The sequence below is a fragment of the Epinephelus moara genome, chromosome 21 (assembly GCF_006386435.1).
Source record: "Epinephelus moara isolate mb chromosome 21, YSFRI_EMoa_1.0, whole genome shotgun sequence".
Classification (NCBI taxonomy): Eukaryota; Metazoa; Chordata; class Actinopteri; order Perciformes; family Serranidae; genus Epinephelus; species Epinephelus moara.
In genome coordinates this window covers 2,184,584-2,204,244 of record NC_065526.1, presented here as the reverse complement: position 1 = coordinate 2,204,244, position 19,661 = coordinate 2,184,584, and the positions used below count along the sequence as shown (strand labels likewise).

The following is a 19,661-nucleotide window of genomic DNA, read 5'->3' as shown; positions in this document are numbered from 1 at the left end:
CAGCCCTACTATTTAAAATGGGTGAGATCTTATTTTATTGTAGAGCTGTGTGCAGTGTATTCCTTCGCTCAGTCCCTCTCTGCCCTGCTGTCGCTCTCTCATTTCATAATGAAACTATCCTGCCGTGGGAGTGTGAGCTTTGGACCGGGGAACAGTTGCCAAGAGTCCGCCTGTACTCACGAACACACACACAGACACACACAGTAACAGGGCTAACTGTTAGCATCACATGGCTAACTTTGCTTAACCATTGTTAACAGGTTTAACGACAGCGTCCAGCTGTTTCAGTGTTGGTGTGAGTTTGTTGGGAACATTTAACATATTATTCTTGGACGTTAGCTGTTGCTGCTGTGTTAGTTGGTGGAACCAGGCAGATGATGAACTGACTGGAGAATATGGAGACCGTCCTTCAGTGCTGCATCTAACCTGTGTAGAACGTTTGCTGATTTTTTTATTTTTATTTTTTTGTCATGCCAACTTTGAATCTATTGTTTAAGGCTAATTGGTGCCTGTTTGTTAAAAAAATGGATTTCAAATTGCACGTGTTTTCAATTGCACAATGTTTTCACCTTGTGTCAGTTTTCATTCCTATTCTTACATTAGTTTTTTTGCAAGTATTTGAGTTCTCTATAATGATTTAATGCAAGTACTTAAGTACTTGCATTAAATCATTATAGAGAACTCAAATACTTGGAAAGTTGTACTTAAAGTGCCCATCCCTAGTAGACAGTCCCAATTCATTTTGAACTTTAGAAAACTCACCCCAAAGCACTGGCCACTGCAAAATGGTGTTTTGTGATTTCAAAGAACAGAAAAGATAAGTCAAGGGTTGATTTGTTGCTTACAGCTCTGACAAATGTGCCTGGTTTGATTTGTTGTGCTATCATCAAACATTAGTTGCTCAATATTGAGACAGTTGAAGATTGCCCGGGACTGTGTGGTTGATAGAGCAGATTAGGTGCTGTTAAGGCCAAGTGCTCACAGTAAGATTTTTCATCTGTAGCCATGTCCCATTTCCTGAGAGTAATTTACACCATGTCTCCAGAGCAGTAGGCACACAGGGAAGGGCAGCTGAGGACACAAGGTAGCAGGAGGGAGGCCCTGGCATCCCCTTTGCAGTGCATATTTGCTAATAATTGAAAAAACTGTGAAATGATCCATGTAAACAGAGCCCCTGTAAACACCTGCTGTTGAACACTCTGACAGTGTCACAGCATGAGTGATGAGAGCTTAACCCAGATAAAAATAACTGTCTCTGTTTTTACCTTAACAGAGTGCTTTTGGAGTCACGTCGCAAGTCAAAAAAAATCACAGCCAGAGGGATCTTCACTGGTGGCCGGGTGGTGAGAGGAGTGGACTGGCAGTGGGAAGACCAAGATGGAGGCAACGGGAGGAGAGGAAAGGTAGGTGGCCAGCCACAAAAGCAAATCTTGTAAATGTACTCTGCCCGTTTTTGGCTCCCTAAGCCAGCTGTTTGGATCTGTGAATACGTACGATACAGAGTTGAGATAAGTAAGTACTAAGGCCAGTGAGGTGCGGGCTAGAGTAAGTCTGGCAGCCAGGCACCCACTTGAGCCAGGGCTCCAAAAGGTTTCTGGCTTTACTATTTCTCTTATAGCGAAAAGCATGTGCTCTTTGCCACTCTGTCCACTTTTTTCTTTTTACAAATACATTTCCACATCACCTGAGAGCTTCTCTGAGTTCCAGCCATTTAGAGTTTTCCGCAGTGGACAAGGCACCAAACTACAAGGTTGTCTCCAATAAATCATGATTGTAGAGGCATCTCTCCAGTTTTTGCTGAATGAACATGACTCGATGATTCAGTTCCAAAAATGCAGGCAGACTCAGCCTTTTGTTCTCAGTTGAGAGCTGCACAGTTAAGTGCATAATAAATCCCTGGAGGTAGGGCCGGCTTGGTGAGCCTGACAGAGACCACCACGACCACTTGTGTGCTTCTGAATGGAGCGTGACCGCCCTTTAGGGCTGCGTATAAGACAAAAACAAGGGTCCCTTGCCCTGAACAGTCTCGGAGAGGAAAAAATAAACTTGCATCCCAGGATATGATCTGATTTGAAATGCGCAGGAGCCTCAACCAAAACAGGAAGGGCACTGCCTGACTCAACATGTTTGTAGCAAGGATATTACAGACACGGGAGGGCACAGTTAAGTTGTATGATGCTCAGCTGGGTGTGCAGCACTATGTCCTAGCTAAAGTGTAAGATTGTTCTGCAGCATTCATACAAAATATATCACTTATCTGCAATCAACTTTAATGAATATAACAATAACTAAAATCAGTGTATCGTCTCGTATCACTTTGTCAGTTATATGTTGATATCAGCCACTTGTAGCAGGAGTCGAAATGTCAGAAATTTTAGTGAAAAGTAAATAATTAGCATAATTTTCCTTGAAGGTATACTATGCAGGATTTTCCTAAAAAAACAATGTAAAGACTTGTACAAAAGTAATCCCTCTCAATAATCACTTATGACCCAGTAGAGGTGTGTGGCAGTGTATTTATCTGTAGAGACTCTGCCTGGATGTGCCTGGGCACAGTGCACAGGTGAAGTCGGGACTTTATACAAAGGTAGTGACCAAGTGCTAGAGGGGGTGCCATGGTGACTTTCCCAGTGGTTAATAAGCTCATTGAGACTGTTGTGTTACTGATTACACCAGATAATTTACAACAAAAGATCTCAATATCTGTCCAGCGTTGTACATGTACATGCACATTTCTTACTGCTGTAGCTTCACATTTAAAGCATATTTCTTATACATGGAGTCATAACAGAAAATGCAGTGTTTGTCAGTGTGGTTAGCACTAGTGATATCATTCATCAAAATTGCGTCTACAAAACAAGACAACGGTCATCCCTGAAGTATTTCAGGGAGTAATGGAACAATAGGTTCCCTATTTGGTTGAATCCAAAATGTTGCAAAATAGGCACTTTAATTTTTTTGCTTTGACACCAAATCCTGCGCCGTCATCTTGTTAGGAAACTGTCTTTAAAAGTGAAATCCTTCTATTTTATGCTGTGACTGCTGCTGCTGCACAGAGCAGACACTTTCAGTTTATAATTGTAGCCTCCGTCTCCCGACTAATTGATTTAAAAAAAAAAAAAAAAAAAAAGGAAGAAGGTGAAAAAAAAAAAAAAAAAAGGAAGAAGGTGGGGGCGGTGGGCAAGGGATATAATTGGTGTATGAACACTGTGTAACACTGGAAAGAGCGACTACAACAGCAAGACTAAATGCCAGACGGTAAACATCACGCAAATGAGAGTAAATCTTGGGTTTCACTTTCGCTGGCGATACTGTTGAAAAGCAGTAACCGACAGTTTCTGCATAGTATACCTTTGAGTGAAGAATAATAAATAAGTTGATAAACTTTAGCAGTTAAAGCCAGTTAATCAAGGGTTATTGAAAATATAGGCTGATGTGTTGGATCCTTTTAAACTCATGCTGACGAGAGGTTGACTTGTGCACAGCGTGTTGGGAAACTATCAAAATGTTAAAGTAAATTTGTGTAGAAATGAGAACTAGGAACTAGTAGCGCCACTGAAAAACTTCCCTCCTTGGTTTGATTCCACAGATTCTAATTTATCTTTACAGAGGCTATAAACAGACGTCTTTGCTGCAGGTTGTTTCAGGCTTAAATACATCATTAGAAGGTAATACAATGTCTGATGAGGTTGCATTTGTTTAGCACAGTCTATTTAGATTTATACTGTAAATGTGCTGTAAAGTGCTTGTATTTTGACTCTGGTCCGGACCCCAGAGTATTCAATTTAAGAGTCCCTCCAGGCAATTTAAGACTTCATTTTGCTGTGTTATTTAATGGCATATCTCATTACTGTTTTATGATGCTGTAAGCAATATGCTCTCCAGAAAACTGCTATTGCATGTCCTGCAGCTTAGATGTTCCGTTAGTTTAGCATGAATATTACCTCCCGAGGCCCATTAATCAATTACCTCTGTAAGGGGCCTGAAAATAATTTAACGATTTGATTTCTGTATTTACTTAAGGCACAGCTTTTAATTAAAGAATTAATTTACTCCAGTACAGCTCCGCTCTTGACACTTTCTCAATGTGTGATGAAAGCGCTGCGCTGCTTGTGATGGAGAGAGAATTGTCTTGTGAAAATCCCAACCCTATCTTCCAGATTTGAATTGATTTTGCGGTTCCCCATTCATAGCTCATTGCTTATTTATGCCTGTAACGCATCATTTGCCTTGGCTTACAGTGCCCTGAATTTTTTTAGCCAAAAGCTGTGAGCTCGTTCTCACTACAGACGTCAGGTACAGCGTTAGTCATAATCTAATATTGCAAGTACTAACTCAAGAAAACCCTGTGTAAGAAAAGTAGTGGCACATGTGTTTGTTGGGATGCTTTTGGTGGTTTTTATTAACTCTTTATGCTGGAAATAGACTGAGGAACATAAGAAGCCCTTTTCCTTTTTTAGCCCTTTCCTCCTCTATGAAGGAGTCGTGCTTGTCTTATTACCTTTACTAGGCAGAGGCCAGGGAAGGATTGTGTGTGTGTGTGTGTGTGTGTGTGTGTGTGTGTGTGTGTGCGTGTGCGTGTGCGTGTGTGTGTCTGTCTGTCCGCAGCTAATCTCGCATATTACTGGACCAATCAGCCTAATATTTTGTGTGTAGATTTATGACTGAATGCTCAAGGACCTCTCATGTTTGCAGTGATTCACAATGGTTGAAAAACCTGTTTTAATAACTGTATTACACTGTCAGTGACCGCTGGCTCCTTAGTCCGCTTTACCGGCCGGTAGGGGCCACAAGTGATCAACAAAAGCATAGAGCTTAACGTATTTCCAGTAAGTGGCTCAGCTAAAAGCAACAAGCCTTCCCTAGTCTGTTGCAGGCTAAATTTTGGCCTTTGTCGTGGCTTGAAAAACTGACATCCATAGAGGGGTTTGGTCTCAATTTGACCTGGAGCATTTGCAGATTAATTTCATACCTGATATGGTATGATCCACTAAAGTTCGGCATGATACAAAATTAATTATTCCCCATTTTTGTTATTGTTGAGAGAGGTCGCGAAAAGCTCTGTCAGCTGCGTTGCATCAGAACACGACCACCTGGCTGAGATGTGCACTCTACTGAGTGCACTTTTCTGGTTTATTTATATATGAAAGCTTTGTTTTTGTATCTTTGTAGGAAGAAGGTGAATGTGGTTATTTAATCATATTAAGTGCTTTCTAAAATATTTTAAGTGCCAGGAGTTTATGTGAAGAGCATTTCCTACAGCATTGTTTCCAAATTCTGGAAGAAAAAAATGCGAGCCTAGAATTGTTGTATCAAAACTTTGGACTGACTGTCTGTATATTCCAAAATGTTTTGGAGCTTTGCATGCTGACTGAAGCATACTGTAACCCCAGTATGGATCAGCCCTTCTCAGAATGCTGACTGATGGAAACATAACGGTTAGTGATGTTTAGGACTTTACTCAGTTGAAGATGAAGCAGCTCATCGCATTTGGATATGTGTACACTGATTTTTGTTAATTTTTTATCAGTGGAAAAACCACTGCATCTAATTGCCTTTCAGTAGAGTCTTCTGAAAGCTGTGGCACCATATTTTGTTCGAAAATAGCGTGTCAAAAGTTCCTTGTCCTGATAAGCAGTGTTTTTCTACAGTTTCTGTCTGTAGCCTGACTCAGTGAGGCTCGCCTTTGTCTTGTGTCTTGTTTTGTCTTTGGAAACAAACTCAGCAATGGTTGCAAAAGTTTAATTAAAACATTCTTGGAGATTTCACAACTATTCCCAACTGGAGGAAAAAAATAAGACAATAAAAGGTTTAACATTGACTGTATGATTGCAGTGCAGGGAGAATTAAAACCAAATCTAATTGCGACCCCAAGAATCAGAACCTAATCAAATTTGTTCTTGATGAATCCCACTCCTAATATTTCTCAGTAGTGAGGGAATAAAACTTGAAGTCAAAACACAGTGACAGTGCAGCATACAGAGCATCTGACACTGCTATGTATAGATTTACTACATCAGCATGCCAGTGACTTTTGTTCTCCTCTATCACCGTGTTAGAAAACAGTGGTACACAAACCTCTCAGTGTGAGGGTGCAAATTGGTAGCGAGTTTATGGCCAGAAGAATTTAAACCCGTGTAACTATTGCAACCCAAGTTTTACTTGAGTTAGCTGACATCTCCTTGTCTTTGAGTGAGGCAAGGAATACTGACTTGACTCCAGGGTTTCTGTTCAGTAGTTCAACCTTCACTCTGACCTTCAATTTGAAAAGATAATTTCCCTGCAGGGATCAATAAAGTATCATATTCACTATCATTATGAGGTTTTAAGATGAAAACTACCTGCTTGAAAGCTCCCACTATGAAAATGATCCCCTTCTGGTCAATAATATATTTTGACATACAGTTTGCCCAACTCTTCATGTTCATTAACAGCCAGTCGATACCCTTTTCACTCTAAAAATTGTATGAAATTACGATTAAACACCCAAAATAATCTGCTTTCAATATCTCATTATCTGTCTTTCTCATCCTATCCCTCCTCTTCCTCCACAGGTGACAGAGATCCAGGACTGGAGCGCAGCCAGCCCTCACAGTGCTGCCTACGTACTGTGGGACAATGGGGCCAAGAACCTGTACAGAGTTGGCTTTGAGGGAATGGTGAGCAAACTTCCATCCTGGCCCCCATGCTCAGTCAGTCAGTCACACACACACACACACACGCACACACACACAGAGTCTCACAAAAGATCAGCTGTCAGGTGGCTTTTGTGTTTGACCGCAGGGCTGAGGCTCTTTCTCTTGCTGCCAGGCCTTTGTGAGAGCCACGCAGCAAGCGTGAGTAAGGGACCATTGTAGAGGCAGCTGGAAGGGGAAGGTATCTGCATGAGAAAGGCAAGCTGTTCCCTCTGCTTTTTAGGGGGAGAGAGTGAACATGGAGGTCAACTTTAGAGGAGGGGGGCATTCTCTAGGGGTTGTTGCAGGCGCAGCTACACACGCGTCTCAAATGAAAAGCACCACCCTGATTGGTGGAGACTTCCCTTGCCTTTTTACGAAAGAGGCCAATCGGGTTTCTCGGTTGTATAACAGATTTGTCCTTTGTTATTTTAATAGGCTGATAGGAAAGTGGATGGCATCTGCCTCTGGATTAAGTAAACCACGGATTTGACCCCCCATCTTGACTGGTTTATTGTGACTTTGTTTCTTATTTAAGACAGTGATCAAATCCTGCAAAGCTGCTGCACATTAGGGTACGTTCCAAATGCAGCATGCGAGGCCAACACCTTTGCCTGTTCAGTAATGTATCTGTTCATAAGATCAGAGGTGCTTTAGTGGCTGGATTCAGTAGGATAGACATGAGTTATTAATTTGTTGAGACTTGTACTCAGGACTTTAGTGTTCCATCAGTTCAGAGGAATGTTTGCTCTGCCTCATGCTCATCTCTGCCCTCTAACTCTGCCACAGTGGCTGCGCATCTGAGTCATCACAAATGATACGAAGCCTTCTCTTTGTAGCAGTGTAGTGTTTCATTGTCCTGCCTTACCCTTAGGGCACTGATTTTGTTAGTATTCTAGACGACTACAGTGACGCTACAGCTTGAAGTGTGTAAATTCTTTGTTTCATTATTCATGATCATCATGCCCCTCCTCTAATGGAAGTACTCTGGGTAATTATCTAACCCCCATTCCTCTTTTCCCTCTCAGTCGGATCTGAAATGTGTCCAGGATGCAAAAGGAGGCTCTTTTTACAGAGACCACTGTCCGGTTTTAGGTAAGTAAGCCCGTAATCTGTGTCCACCGTCATTATTGCACCAATTCTCTCACCTGTCGTTCTGGTGCAGTGAATTCAAGGGCATTAGGGGAGTTTTACTTGTAGTTAATGGGGTTTGGCCACTAGATGGCAGCACTGCACAATCACTTGGCTGCAAAGCCAAGAACAGGCCCAGGTCATGCAGTTACAGTATTCCAAGAATTCCAGGAACGAATCGTCTCTCTGGATTCAACTCTGCAGCAGAAATCCCTCATTTGGTTTGATAGTGTCATTATTCATAGATTGCAGCACTTGTGTTTTGTAGGACTATTTTTTACAGCTTTATCAGAATTAAAGTCAGATTGTTTTTGATGAGCAAAACTAGCGCCATTTTTAGTAATGCAAATATTATTATGACTGTACTTAACCTTACCTTCATCTCCCAGGTGAGCAGAATGGGAACAGAAATCCTGGCGGTCTCCAGATTGGAGACCTCGTCAACATCGACTTAGACCTAGAGATCGTTCAGTCCCTCCAACATGGCCACGGCGGGTGGACTGACGGCATGTTCGAGACGCTTACTACCACCGGCACAGTATGTGGCATCGATGAAGATCACGATATTGTCGTCCAGTACCCCAGTGGGAACAGGTGAGCCTCTAATGGACTGGCTCGGATCTTTTTATTGGCTGCCAATAAGTGGAACTAATGAAATCTCTGCGTCTCATTACCATCATTTCCCATGATTTGAATTTTATATAACCCCTTTCACCTCAGCTCAGTCTAAAGCCACCGAACACTTATATACATCTTCACTACGAGATGAAATGATGGCTTGTAACACTTGAGAGAAGAGACTCTTTAAAAATTTGTGGTCAATTAGTAGTTAAATACTGTGTAATTTAAAAAGTGGGTCTTCTTTGCATCTCAAAGGGGAAACTGACAACTTTTTCCCATCCTGGTGTTTTCAAGTGGAATTCATGTTAGTGCCGCTGTCGCATAGACAACTGGATTGCTTTTCGTTTTCCTCAAAGCCGAACAAGTACCACACTTTCCCCAGTTACTTCGGCTGTTACGCCATCCACCATTTCCACTACTGGGGATAGTAACTCGAAAGAACTTGATGCTCTTCGGTATCTAGAAATGGCTACCGGTGGCTAATGGTAAAACAAAAGCGCTATTCTCTTCCTGTTTTTTTTTTTTTTTTTTTTTTTTTTGCGCAGTGGTTGACGCACTTCTTTTGCGCCATAAATTGAGCCTTCATTTTCCTGTGAGATTGTACCTGGTGGCAGACAAAATTGCATAGTGAAAGCGAGGCTAACAGAGAACCAATTTGAATGCCTATGTTGTCTTATTCTATAGCAATCAACATTGACATCATAATGACAGGTTAAAGCAAAAAAACGTGTCTGTTTCCACTGACCCAGCCCTAATTTCCACCTTAAGTGCTAATTTTCAGTCTGCTTCTAGTATCACAATAGTAACATAAAAATGTTATCTCATGACTGTCTGGCATTGATCATTTAAACGTGTTTGGTTTACTTAATTGTAGCTTGCAAATCCCCAAATATTCCATGTGTATATTCTTGGTCCGATGTCATGTTTTATGAATTTTGGGTGAATTAGAGTTGTTTGAATGCATTAATTTCTGTATCCTCAGATGGACATTCAACCCAGCAGTGCTGACAAAGGCCAACGTAGTACGCAGTGGTGAAGTAGCAGCCGGTGCAGAGGGAGGCAGTTCCCAGTTCCTAGTGGGAGACCTGGTCCAGATTTGCTACGACATCGACCGCATCAAGCTGCTACAAAGAGGCCACGGAGAGTGGGCTGAGGCGATGCTACCTGTAAGAGTCTCGAAAGATGTTCACACTCATAAACTGCGCATGAATGATTTCCAGAAATATGTAGAATAATTTTAGAAATGCATCTGTGTGGATTTATTTCATTTATCTGGGTAGCACAATGTCAAATGAAACTATCCACCGGACTGTAGCTGTAGAGTTGTGTGGAGACAGTCTTCACATCTAAACCAAGCTCCAGTGGATCATTTCATATAAACCTGACCAAGAAAAACCGGTGGTATTTTTGGTTCTAGAAAATGTGAGAAAATCATTGCAGTTGATATTGGCACCAGGCATGTGTGTATGTGTGTTTTCTTTATCTGAATTTGACTTGGACCTCATCACAAGTACACAATTTGTATGCAAGAGCCTTCTATAAATTAGACTCAATTCATCTAGCTGTGTGCAATTTTCTGCTGTTCCCCTCACACTCAGCCGTGCCAGTCCCTCATCCTCTTGAAAGAAATGTTGCAGGATTACTAACATGCAGAGACACGATTCCTCCCCTCAAATCACCCTGTGGCTGTGTTGCTGCCAATTTTTTCGTATTTATCTTTGTTTGGTCTGGACACGACTTTATTCTTCCCTTATTATGAAGTTTGTTCATTGGTGCCCAGCACGCCTTAGGTTATGTAACGCCAGTCTACTCCAATATGGCCACTTGTCCCTGCCAAACTGGCCCCCCTCAGCAGCTAATGAGCCTTAAAACCCTGAGATGGGTTGTAGCTTTGATCACTAACCACGGCTGTTTGTCGCTCGCTGCCGCTTCTACTGCAGCAGTCCCCGTTATTGATGGCATCCTCCAGGACAGCCCCAGACCCGGCTCGACAGACTCAAAGTGCCTCTTTCTCATATAGCCAAGATGGAGATGATATGATTCAAAATTGGAAAGCATTTTGCTCTGTCCTCTCTGTATTGCCTGTATAGATGAAGAATAGTCTAGCCAGTAGAAGGGTCTCCTCTTATTCTCATCTTTTTTCTCGTACGTGTAAATGTCCTTGAATAACAAGAACACGGCTTAAATCTGTAATATTTAGTTTTTTCTGTCTGTTTTTATTTTGCAGCAGCCCCTGTTTCTGCTGCGAGCAGGACAATTGCTGTGTTGAGCTGGTGTTTTCTCCTCTTTATCCTTTCCTCCCTCCTCTCTCATTTTTTGCTCTTTCTAACAATCTCTCTCCATCTTTCTCCTGCCACTTACAGGCTCTGTTACACAGAGTGTAGCCCAAAGACACCAGCCCTCCATACACTAATGAATTTGTCGCAACATTTACCAACAGACCCTTGGCAAGGTGGGCCGTGTGCAGCAGATCTACTCTGACAGTGACCTGAAGGTCGAGGTTTGTGGAACTTCTTGGACGTACAATCCTGCCGCTGTCACCAAGATTGCGCCCTCTGGCTCGGCTGTCAGCAACGCCTCCGGAGGTGTGTATGAACAAGCACTACTGACATAGAGAGAGTGTCATCTTAGCTTTTTGTCCTCACTTCTCCCTGTTCTCTGACACCTACATGCAGTCACTTACTGATGTTATCTTCTTGTTTGGCCAGAGCGTCTGTCTCAGTTGCTGAAGAAACTATTTGAGACTCAGGAGTCTGGAGACATCAACGAGGAGCTGGTAAAGGCAGCAGCCAATGGAGACCTGGCCAAGGTGGAAGACATTCTCAAGAGACCTGATGTGGACGTAAGTGCTGAACATACAACATTTTGATATGAGCTGCTACCGGGTTCCTAGATGGGTTTTTGATGAGCATCAATTCATTTTGCCATTCTATCTTTACGAAAGATCTGAGTGCATTGATAATTGGAGCTGAAATATCCCTGGCTGTGCTCGGCTCTGCTCTCAGTATATTGAGGAAGCTGAGAGTCTCCTAGGAAAGGGCTCTGAGATCCTCCCACTCCTGCACCTCTCTCAATCTGAAAAGCATTAAGGCTGGGCCCAGAGGAGACACCAAGGAGCATTGGTGTGCACTGCAGCACAGACCAGATTCACTCTTAAAATCAAGCCGAGTGTGGTTGCAGATTGCGTTGTGACACAGGCTAAAGGCCAAGGAAAACACCTGTTTGCCACAAGACAGCAGCCTGCGCCCTGTTTAGGTTATGAGAGCTGGTTACGTCAAGTCTGCAATACTGTCCTCACTCAGAGAGCAAGAGAGAGTGAATGAGTGTGTGTGTCAGCGGTGAAGGCTGGCCAGATGCCCTACTGCCTTTCAGTGGAATTATTTGCTTAAAGCTGAGCACACTGAGCTTGGCCAAGTGATCCGCCTGCCAGGACAAGAGACGTCTCGAGACTCCCAAAGGAGTCCACATTAATATTTATGCTCTGAGTTTTTGCAGTGCTGCAGTTGGTGATGAAACATGCACACACAGCCGTGCATGCACACGCACACATACAAACGCTTAAACACACCCTCACCAATCTCTGAGCCCCTCAGGTGAACAGCTAATTCAGTAGATGAACATTTAAACATGAAACATGAAACTGACATGCACCCGTATTGTCACTCTTGATGTGTTGACAGGTGAACGGGCAGTGTGCTGGACACACCGCTATGCAGGCAGCCAGTCAGAATGGTCACGTAGATGTCCTAAAGCTGCTGCTTAAACATAACGTGGACCTGGAAGCTGAGGTTTGTATAATTAAATACTGCTACATTTCTCCTCTCTCACCTATACTCTTACTTAACACAAAGGCATCTTAGCCTATGTAAGTGCATTTCACTATGTAGGAAAAGAAAATGCACTCACAGACATAACACTGAGTCATTATGCGGGTGTGTCATTATATTCAGGACAAAGATGGAGACCGGGCAGTGCACCACGCAGCCTTTGGTGATGAGGGCTCTGTCATTGAGGTGCTGCAGAGGGGCGGTGCTGACTTGAATGCCAGGAACAAGCGAAGGCAGACTCCATTACACATAGCTGTCAACAAAGGCCACCTGCAGGTGGTCAAAACCCTGCTGGACTTTGGCTGCCACCCCAGCCTCCAGGTATCTATCACTACGATTTATTTACGTATTGAGAAATGCTTTGTGACACAGTTGAGAGTAGAGAGGTCGTCTCAGGCAGGGTTTGAATCCCAGATTAGTACGAGAGTAGTGAGTAACACAAGGTTTCCCTTTTAGGATTCAGAGGGGGACACACCCCTGCACGATGCCATCAGCAAGAAGAGAGATGACATGCTGTCAGTGCTGCTGGAAGCCGGCGCTGATGTCACCATCACCAACAATAACGGCTTCAATGCCTTGCATCATGCTGCCCTGCGAGGAAACCCCAGGTATGAGACACTGTCCTGTTCTCCTGTTAGATGTCACACCTGCTTGGTGTCTACAAGGGACCAGGGCATGTTGAAGTGGAATCTGTGGAACAGCGTCCTTAAGATCTCAATAAATGTCATTCAGTAGATGAGATACAGACATGCTGAATCCCCATACTGTCCACACAGTGAATTCATAGATAATGAGAAAGGTGAGAAAGAATTATTATTCATTTGACGCATTCTGATTCCTTCCTGAATGATTCAGCATTTATGCACAAAACTCCGTCATTGTAAAAGAGAGGGCTCACACAGTGCAGTAAAAACTGTGGAAATCATATCCTAAGAAATCAGATTAGTGGCACCTAGAGATCGTACCAGATTAGACTAGCCATGTTTGGATTAGTTAGACTTGAGTATTAAATAATAACTCAGCTGATGCAGAATTTGGTTCTGAATATCCATTTCAGTTCAACTTAAACTGCTTTAACTCAGGGGAAAGAACATTTCAGAGCGTTGCTATGATCAAGCCACGTCAAACCTTTGAAAATATTAATCAAAACTAAAACCACTAGACTTCATGCTTTGCTTCGTAGCAGCCAGAGGACAGAGGCCGGTGGCAGAATCACTAATCTGTTACTACTAATCCGTTACTTAATCATCCGCCATTGGAATGAAAGATGTGTGCTCATCACAAGGGGTGTAACAGTACACAGAAGTCACGGTTCGGTTTATACCTCGGTTTAGGGGTCACAGTTCGGTGCAAGTTAGGTACAGGAGAAAAAAACGATGGCCAAGGATATGTTTCTTTTCATTTATTATGAACAGACAGTAGTGCAAGTGTTAAAGACAGACAGAATCCTCCTGCTGGTTTTACCCACTGACAACTTTGGTTTCTATAATAACTATTTTCATGATAAAAATAAGGAACATTAATATTTTTTAATTACACTGTACACACACTGAACGCTTTTTCAAAAGGGAACAACAGGTCACAATAGGCTATACAACTGAAAAGCATCGGTCATATTATGAAATGTAAAAAAAAAACAAAATAGATAGAATATTAGAAATTAAAGCTTCGTTCCACCATGACTAAATTTAAACATTCAATGCGCCCAAACATTTATCACCCTGGCACTTCTAGGTGATGATGTCAAATGTGCGTTAGTATGTTGGATGTATTTACATTCACATACCCTACAACAGTGGAGCAACGTCGACACATTTCCCTCGTCTTATACACAACTCTTTCTCCAGTGTTGTAGATGAACAGAAACCTGCAGCTCTGGTTTTTGATTTCTGCTCGCCATAGTGTAACTGATTCACATGCTAATTCGCTTGTGCTACTGTCAGCATATGTTGCTAACAGCGTATGGCTAAAAGTTTCTGGGCAGCACTTAAGTTGCACCTATGAATTTTGGTTTTGCATTGTGTGCATCAGTATACACACTGTGTATTCTTTGTGCGGCTGCGTGCACTGGACTGTGACCACCAGACCTTGACGCAAACCTTTACAGCTCCACTCATCACCCACAGGCCTAAACCAGGAGATGGATTATGTTCCGTCACAAACATGAACAAATATAAACTTTGATTAACTGGCAGAGCTTCCTGTCCTGGCATCAGGAGTCTATAAAAGCACGGCACTTCAGAATCTTTATTTATCTCACAAATTGGTGTATGTGATGTAAATATCAATTTCCAGTCATGATTTATTTTATCGTGTAGTTGAATGTGTTCCAAGGAAAATATGCAAAACGTATAAATCAAAGTCACAGATTAATCATCTTTTTGCAGTGTCTCCCAAACATGTTATGTAATACACTACTGCAGTCTTTTGGGATGTTTCCCCTTAAAATTCTCCAAAAGTTGAAAGCAGTTCTAAATGTAGAATAAATCAGCCACTCTGTGTGGATATTTAGAAATTCTTCCACAGATTCCACTTCAATTTAAAATTAGTTTAAAACCATGAAACCTAAATGAAGTTTAATTCCAGTAGATCACTGATCACATTTTATCCTGCTATAAAATTTACTTTTGGATTTTTCAATTTAGTTTGACATTGATTGAAGTTTGAAGCGGGCCTATAGGCTTCATCCATCTCCCCAGCAGATGGTATGGTCTCAAATTGACATTAGACTACCTTTGAGGCCTTGAAAGCATCTGTCTTACATTGACTTTTTTTTTTATTAGTGTAGTTAATAGCCCTTGAAGTTCATTTGTTGTTTCTTTTTAGTGTTACGCTGGTCCGTCACCGTGTGTTGTGAGCAGAGGCTGGCCTAAAGCGGCTGGCCTGTGCAGCAGCAGCAGTTCGCCTTGTCCTTGGCCATAGCTATTTCTGGCTGTAGGAGGTTACTGCTCCACTCTTGGCTTCTTTATTCCTGTCTCTCAACCATGAGCGTATTAAAGATGGCTCAGTGAGACGGCTGTCTGTATCAAGTTGATCATCCTGGGTCTCTTAAATTGATGGACATTGACGGTACAGGGTCAGTGTTATAGTCTGAAGCGATTTCTAGAGAAGTTAACAGCTGCCTCCTGTGCCGAGCACTTTCGCTGTGTACTTGTATGGTTGCGCATAAGCGTGGTTATCCCAGGCTAAATGTCATTCCCCTTCACTGGCATTCATTCATTTGGCATGAGGACAAATGGAATTGAGGTCAGAGGGCTGTGGAACACCTGCCACCTGCCACAAGCCTGGCCAGACCCAGCCCTCCACCTCTGGCACACTGCAGAATAGATTGTTTAAAGCCAGGGCCTGTTTCCTGTGTTGTACAGTCACCAACTGATTTGTAGATTGACTTCGACATAAAGAATAATTACATAAAAACAGAAATTATTGCTTATCAAGGCTAAAATTGTTTCAATTGTATGGGCAAATAGTTAAATAAAATTCAGATTGGTGGGTGAAGGATTTATTTTCTTTAAATATAATAACAATTATTAAGTTATTATTCAGTGATTATTAAGGATTTTTCAAGAACATAGCACTTAAATTGCATCGCTTTATAAAAATATCAAATTATGTGGAAATAAAAATGAACAAATAAAAATGTCTGTATATATGAACAGAAACAAATGTGCAGATAGACATAAAGTGTTTAAAATAATTAAAGTAAGTCTACAATTATGTGTTTTCCTCTTTTTATTTATTGATTTTTCATTTAAAAAGATACAGAATTAGCTCGCCCGATCCCCTTCAGCAGGTCGTTCCAGAGTTGATGATCCCTGAAAGTCTATAATTAAATGTAATTATATAGATAAGGGTCTATCTGATAAATCCACGTTTTAAATCTTTTCAAATTATACCCAATAAGTGACAGAAAAATATAAGAATCAAACACACACAACACACAAAATTGGCCATATGGTCAGCAGCAGACTTTGTAGTCGGTGAGGGAAGAAATCTTACAAGGCTACTGTGTTGTCTTTTATTGCACAGCTTTTAAATTTTCATGAATAACGGTAAACTTATTTAGGCAAGGTCACTGACTGGCACAGCGTAAGCAAAATTGTTTGCATTATAAATATTAAAATGCGACGGGTGTGCGAAGCGTACATGTAAACCAGTGTCAGAATGTAAAGAGCAGAAAGGTGGCCCGCTGCAGGACTCATTGATTTAGCGGCGAAAAGTGCTGGAGTACAGTATTTTCTATATCAGGGCTCCTGTTGTGTTGTGTGTGCATCGCTTGCTTCAGTCCACGCTCTGTCCCCTTGCCTTCAGAGAAACGAAGATATATGTCGCCTTCTCCAGTCTGCCCATTTACTTTTATTTCACGCTCGAGCTCCTGCAATATCGGGGAGACAGTCCACAAGTCCTAAAGCCCTCGAAAATCTCTCCCTAGGTTGAAATGAAAGTACCTTGTCTGGTGTGTTTTTAGTGGAGAGGCAGTTGTTTCGATTGAGTGCTTAGAGGAATTCCTACCATAGAATCATATTTCAAAAAAGTGCCTTGGACGACTGTCATGAAGAAGTGCTTGGAGTTGGAAGTTGATCGGAAGCCCCTCGGATGAAGGATGTGATATGTAGCCCCTCTAGTTAATGATTGATGTTATTATTGCTTCCTGATGGTAGGTCCGCTCTCCCTCCTCGTGTTTAGATTGAGCACCAGCACAGAATGTCCTGGCGTACGTCGCTTAAACAAGTCTAATCTATAATTTCTCATCAGCACAATTGCAATACCACTCATGTTAAATAAGAAAAAAAACCTCAGCTTCTGTTAGGCTTTTCCTTGTAAGTGATGTAAGTTATCAACATCAAATGCTAGCTTTTGGGCATCAAGTAGAGAGTGCGTCAGAGTCCCCGGTGTGTGTGTAAGTGTGTTATGTGCCTGGATGTTTTAAGAGCGCGCGTGGGTCTTCCAGCGGTGGAAAGAAGATTGAGGAAGACACATAGGAAGAACCCTGTGGGTGACAGATGAATCTTTCAACTTGGAGTCCCAAATACAGAGACAAATCAACTCTACCAACAGGGGTGCGGCAGGAACTGGGGAGTTTTACTATATTTCACCTCGTTCATTACTCACACGCACACCACTACACAGTGTAAAGGCGTTTCCTCATAAATTAGACCTAGTTGTTAAGTTTTACAGTTGCCACTAAATCGAAAGTGCTGTTAACCAGTAGTAACGTGTCCAGGAAAGGGTTTTTCTCGGACATCCACGTTGTGTTTTCTCCCTGCGTGTGTTTACCGCAGCCCGAGCCTGCAAGGGGAGCCTGGCTCGTCTCTGTGTCTTTCCCTCGGGCTGCTCGAAGCCAGTAGCTGCTACAATACTGTAAACAATACGATTAATAGCCCATGACTCATAAACGGGCTCCAAACAAGCCCTGCAGTGGCGGTCTGTACCCTTTTACGTGTCACCTCCTTGTAATATTTGCCCTCCTCTCTCTCTCATATAGTGCTCAGCTTTCTTTTAATACGGCAACATACAGGCAAACCCCATATGGTAATCAAGGGCTTTGCAATCATTCACACTGAGCTGCAAAATACTGTATTCCCAATATAATGTCAGTACTAATAGGCAGCACCATAATGGTGGTATTGTAACAGAGATTACAATTAGATAGAAAATAGTGTTGTGGGCCCACAGAGACAAATCTGCGAAATGGGTCAAATGTTTGCATGTCTAGGGGCTTGCTGCTGCTGTTCTTCATGGCTGCCAATGATTGAATTAGGTGTTTCACCCTCTCTCTTGCTCATTTCAGACTAGGCTAATCAAGTCAGACTACCGTAATTGAGTAAGCTAGTGCTTCTTACATTACCCAAATAGATTTCATGGTTATTGGTCCAATGGAAAACACTTTAAATTCAAAAGAAATGCAGAATGCAGTGCTATTTACAATTAATTTAATAAATTATTTGAATACCCACAACTCAAATCAGTTTGAGTAATGAGAAAAAAATTGATAAATTACAGCTTTTAGATCCATTTCGGAACAGATAATTCAGGATTGTTTTTTTCTGTTTTCTGAGCTTTACAAAAGGTCAGTTTGACATAGCGTTAAGCACCAAATTAGGAAGGCAAAGGAAATAAAGAGACTAGGAAAGGAAGGTGATCAGGAGACACAGCGTGAAGGGAGTTTGGTTCGATCTGCCTGTTCTGCAGTAACAGAAAGTGAATGTGTGAGACTGTAACTGTTTGCGAGCGGTCTGTGATTTGTGCGTTCAGCTCCTGTCCTCTCTAGAGCATCTGGCTCTCATCTACCCCAGCTTGTCCAACATCACTGCAGGAGGCTACAGGGGAAGGAAGCCAAAAAGAGTTTGTGTGTGTGTTTGTGTGTGTTGTACAGCCTCTAAACAGCTATATATTGCCCCCTTTTAATTTCTTGCCCTCTCATTCTTTAGATCTTTTAACAGTGCTGTTGTGCCCGTGCTGAGCTCCTTTATTTTTTTTTTCTTTTGCTTAATCCCACCCACAGTGTAATTGACTGTTAGCGTCCAGTTTAGAAGGTGTCTTTGCGAGACAGCCGTACATTTTCACACAGACATGTGAGTGCTGTGTTTCTGAAATAGCGTGCGCTGCACGTCCGCCCTCCTGCTATTTTTGAAACAGCCATTGATAGTGTGTTCAGAATATCAATCCCGTTGGAGGCAGAGAGGTAACACTCAGTCAGGAAAGTGGACCATACCAAAGTTTTGAAGCTGGGATCGATTTCTTTATTGGTCAAAAATGAGACAGGTGTAGCATTGAACATGACAGTTACTGAACTCTTCAGATGTTGTCGGTAGAGGAAAGCCACAAGCCAGTCATCGTTAAGAGGTGGTCCGCCGCCATGACAGTGATTGTGTTGAAGGCATCACAGCAAAAGGAGCTCCTGTAGTCATCAAAGCATAGCTACAGCTGGTTGAAGGGGACCAAATCCATTCAAGAGGTGATTTGGTTCCATTTTACCAGCTTTAGCAAAGCATTGTGGAATCACCATTTCAGAGACAGACATGTAAACTGCTGTGAAGTGAAGTGAAGTGTCTCAGAGGCTCTGCTGCAGTCAGGTTTTATCCAGAAAGAGCCAGAGAAACATTAAGCAGAGAAAGGCCATGTTGCATTTAAACACCTTATTAAAACCTGAGATGTGGCTCATCACACCATGTCCACTAGTTGAAATGGACAATGCTGTCTCCTCCTCTCCCCTGCTTTTTCTCGTGCCTGTTCACCTTCACCCACTCCGTGTGACACACATTACATTTAGCACACTGCACCCCATTTACCACCACACCAATAACACATAGGTACAGTTGATCAACCTTACCTAACTTTCTCCTTTGCTGCCTCCCAGGCAGTCTATTTATCCTGCTCGCTATCTTTTTAAGTTTTATGCTTGCCC

At 42.2% G+C, this 19,661-nt stretch overlaps 1 protein-coding gene across 4 annotated transcripts in view; it reads left to right on the top strand.

The window, feature by feature from the left end:
- mib1 (MIB E3 ubiquitin protein ligase 1) overlaps positions 1-19,661 on the top strand; it is a 62,904-nt gene that overhangs the window by 5,376 nt on the left and 37,867 nt on the right. For all 4 annotated transcript variants that reach the window (XM_050074564.1, XM_050074563.1, XM_050074562.1 and 1 more), the window contains exons 3-12: positions 1,274-1,403; positions 6,555-6,659; positions 7,703-7,769; positions 8,195-8,399; positions 9,409-9,592; positions 10,867-11,011; positions 11,135-11,268; positions 12,107-12,214; positions 12,377-12,574; positions 12,710-12,861. In XM_050074564.1, the coding sequence (XP_049930521.1) occupies positions 1,274-1,403; positions 6,555-6,659; positions 7,703-7,769; positions 8,195-8,399; positions 9,409-9,592; positions 10,867-11,011; positions 11,135-11,268; positions 12,107-12,214; positions 12,377-12,574; positions 12,710-12,861 (1,428 nt within the window). The remainder of the gene's footprint in view (positions 1-1,273; positions 1,404-6,554; positions 6,660-7,702; positions 7,770-8,194; positions 8,400-9,408; positions 9,593-10,866; positions 11,012-11,134; positions 11,269-12,106; positions 12,215-12,376; positions 12,575-12,709; positions 12,862-19,661) is intronic.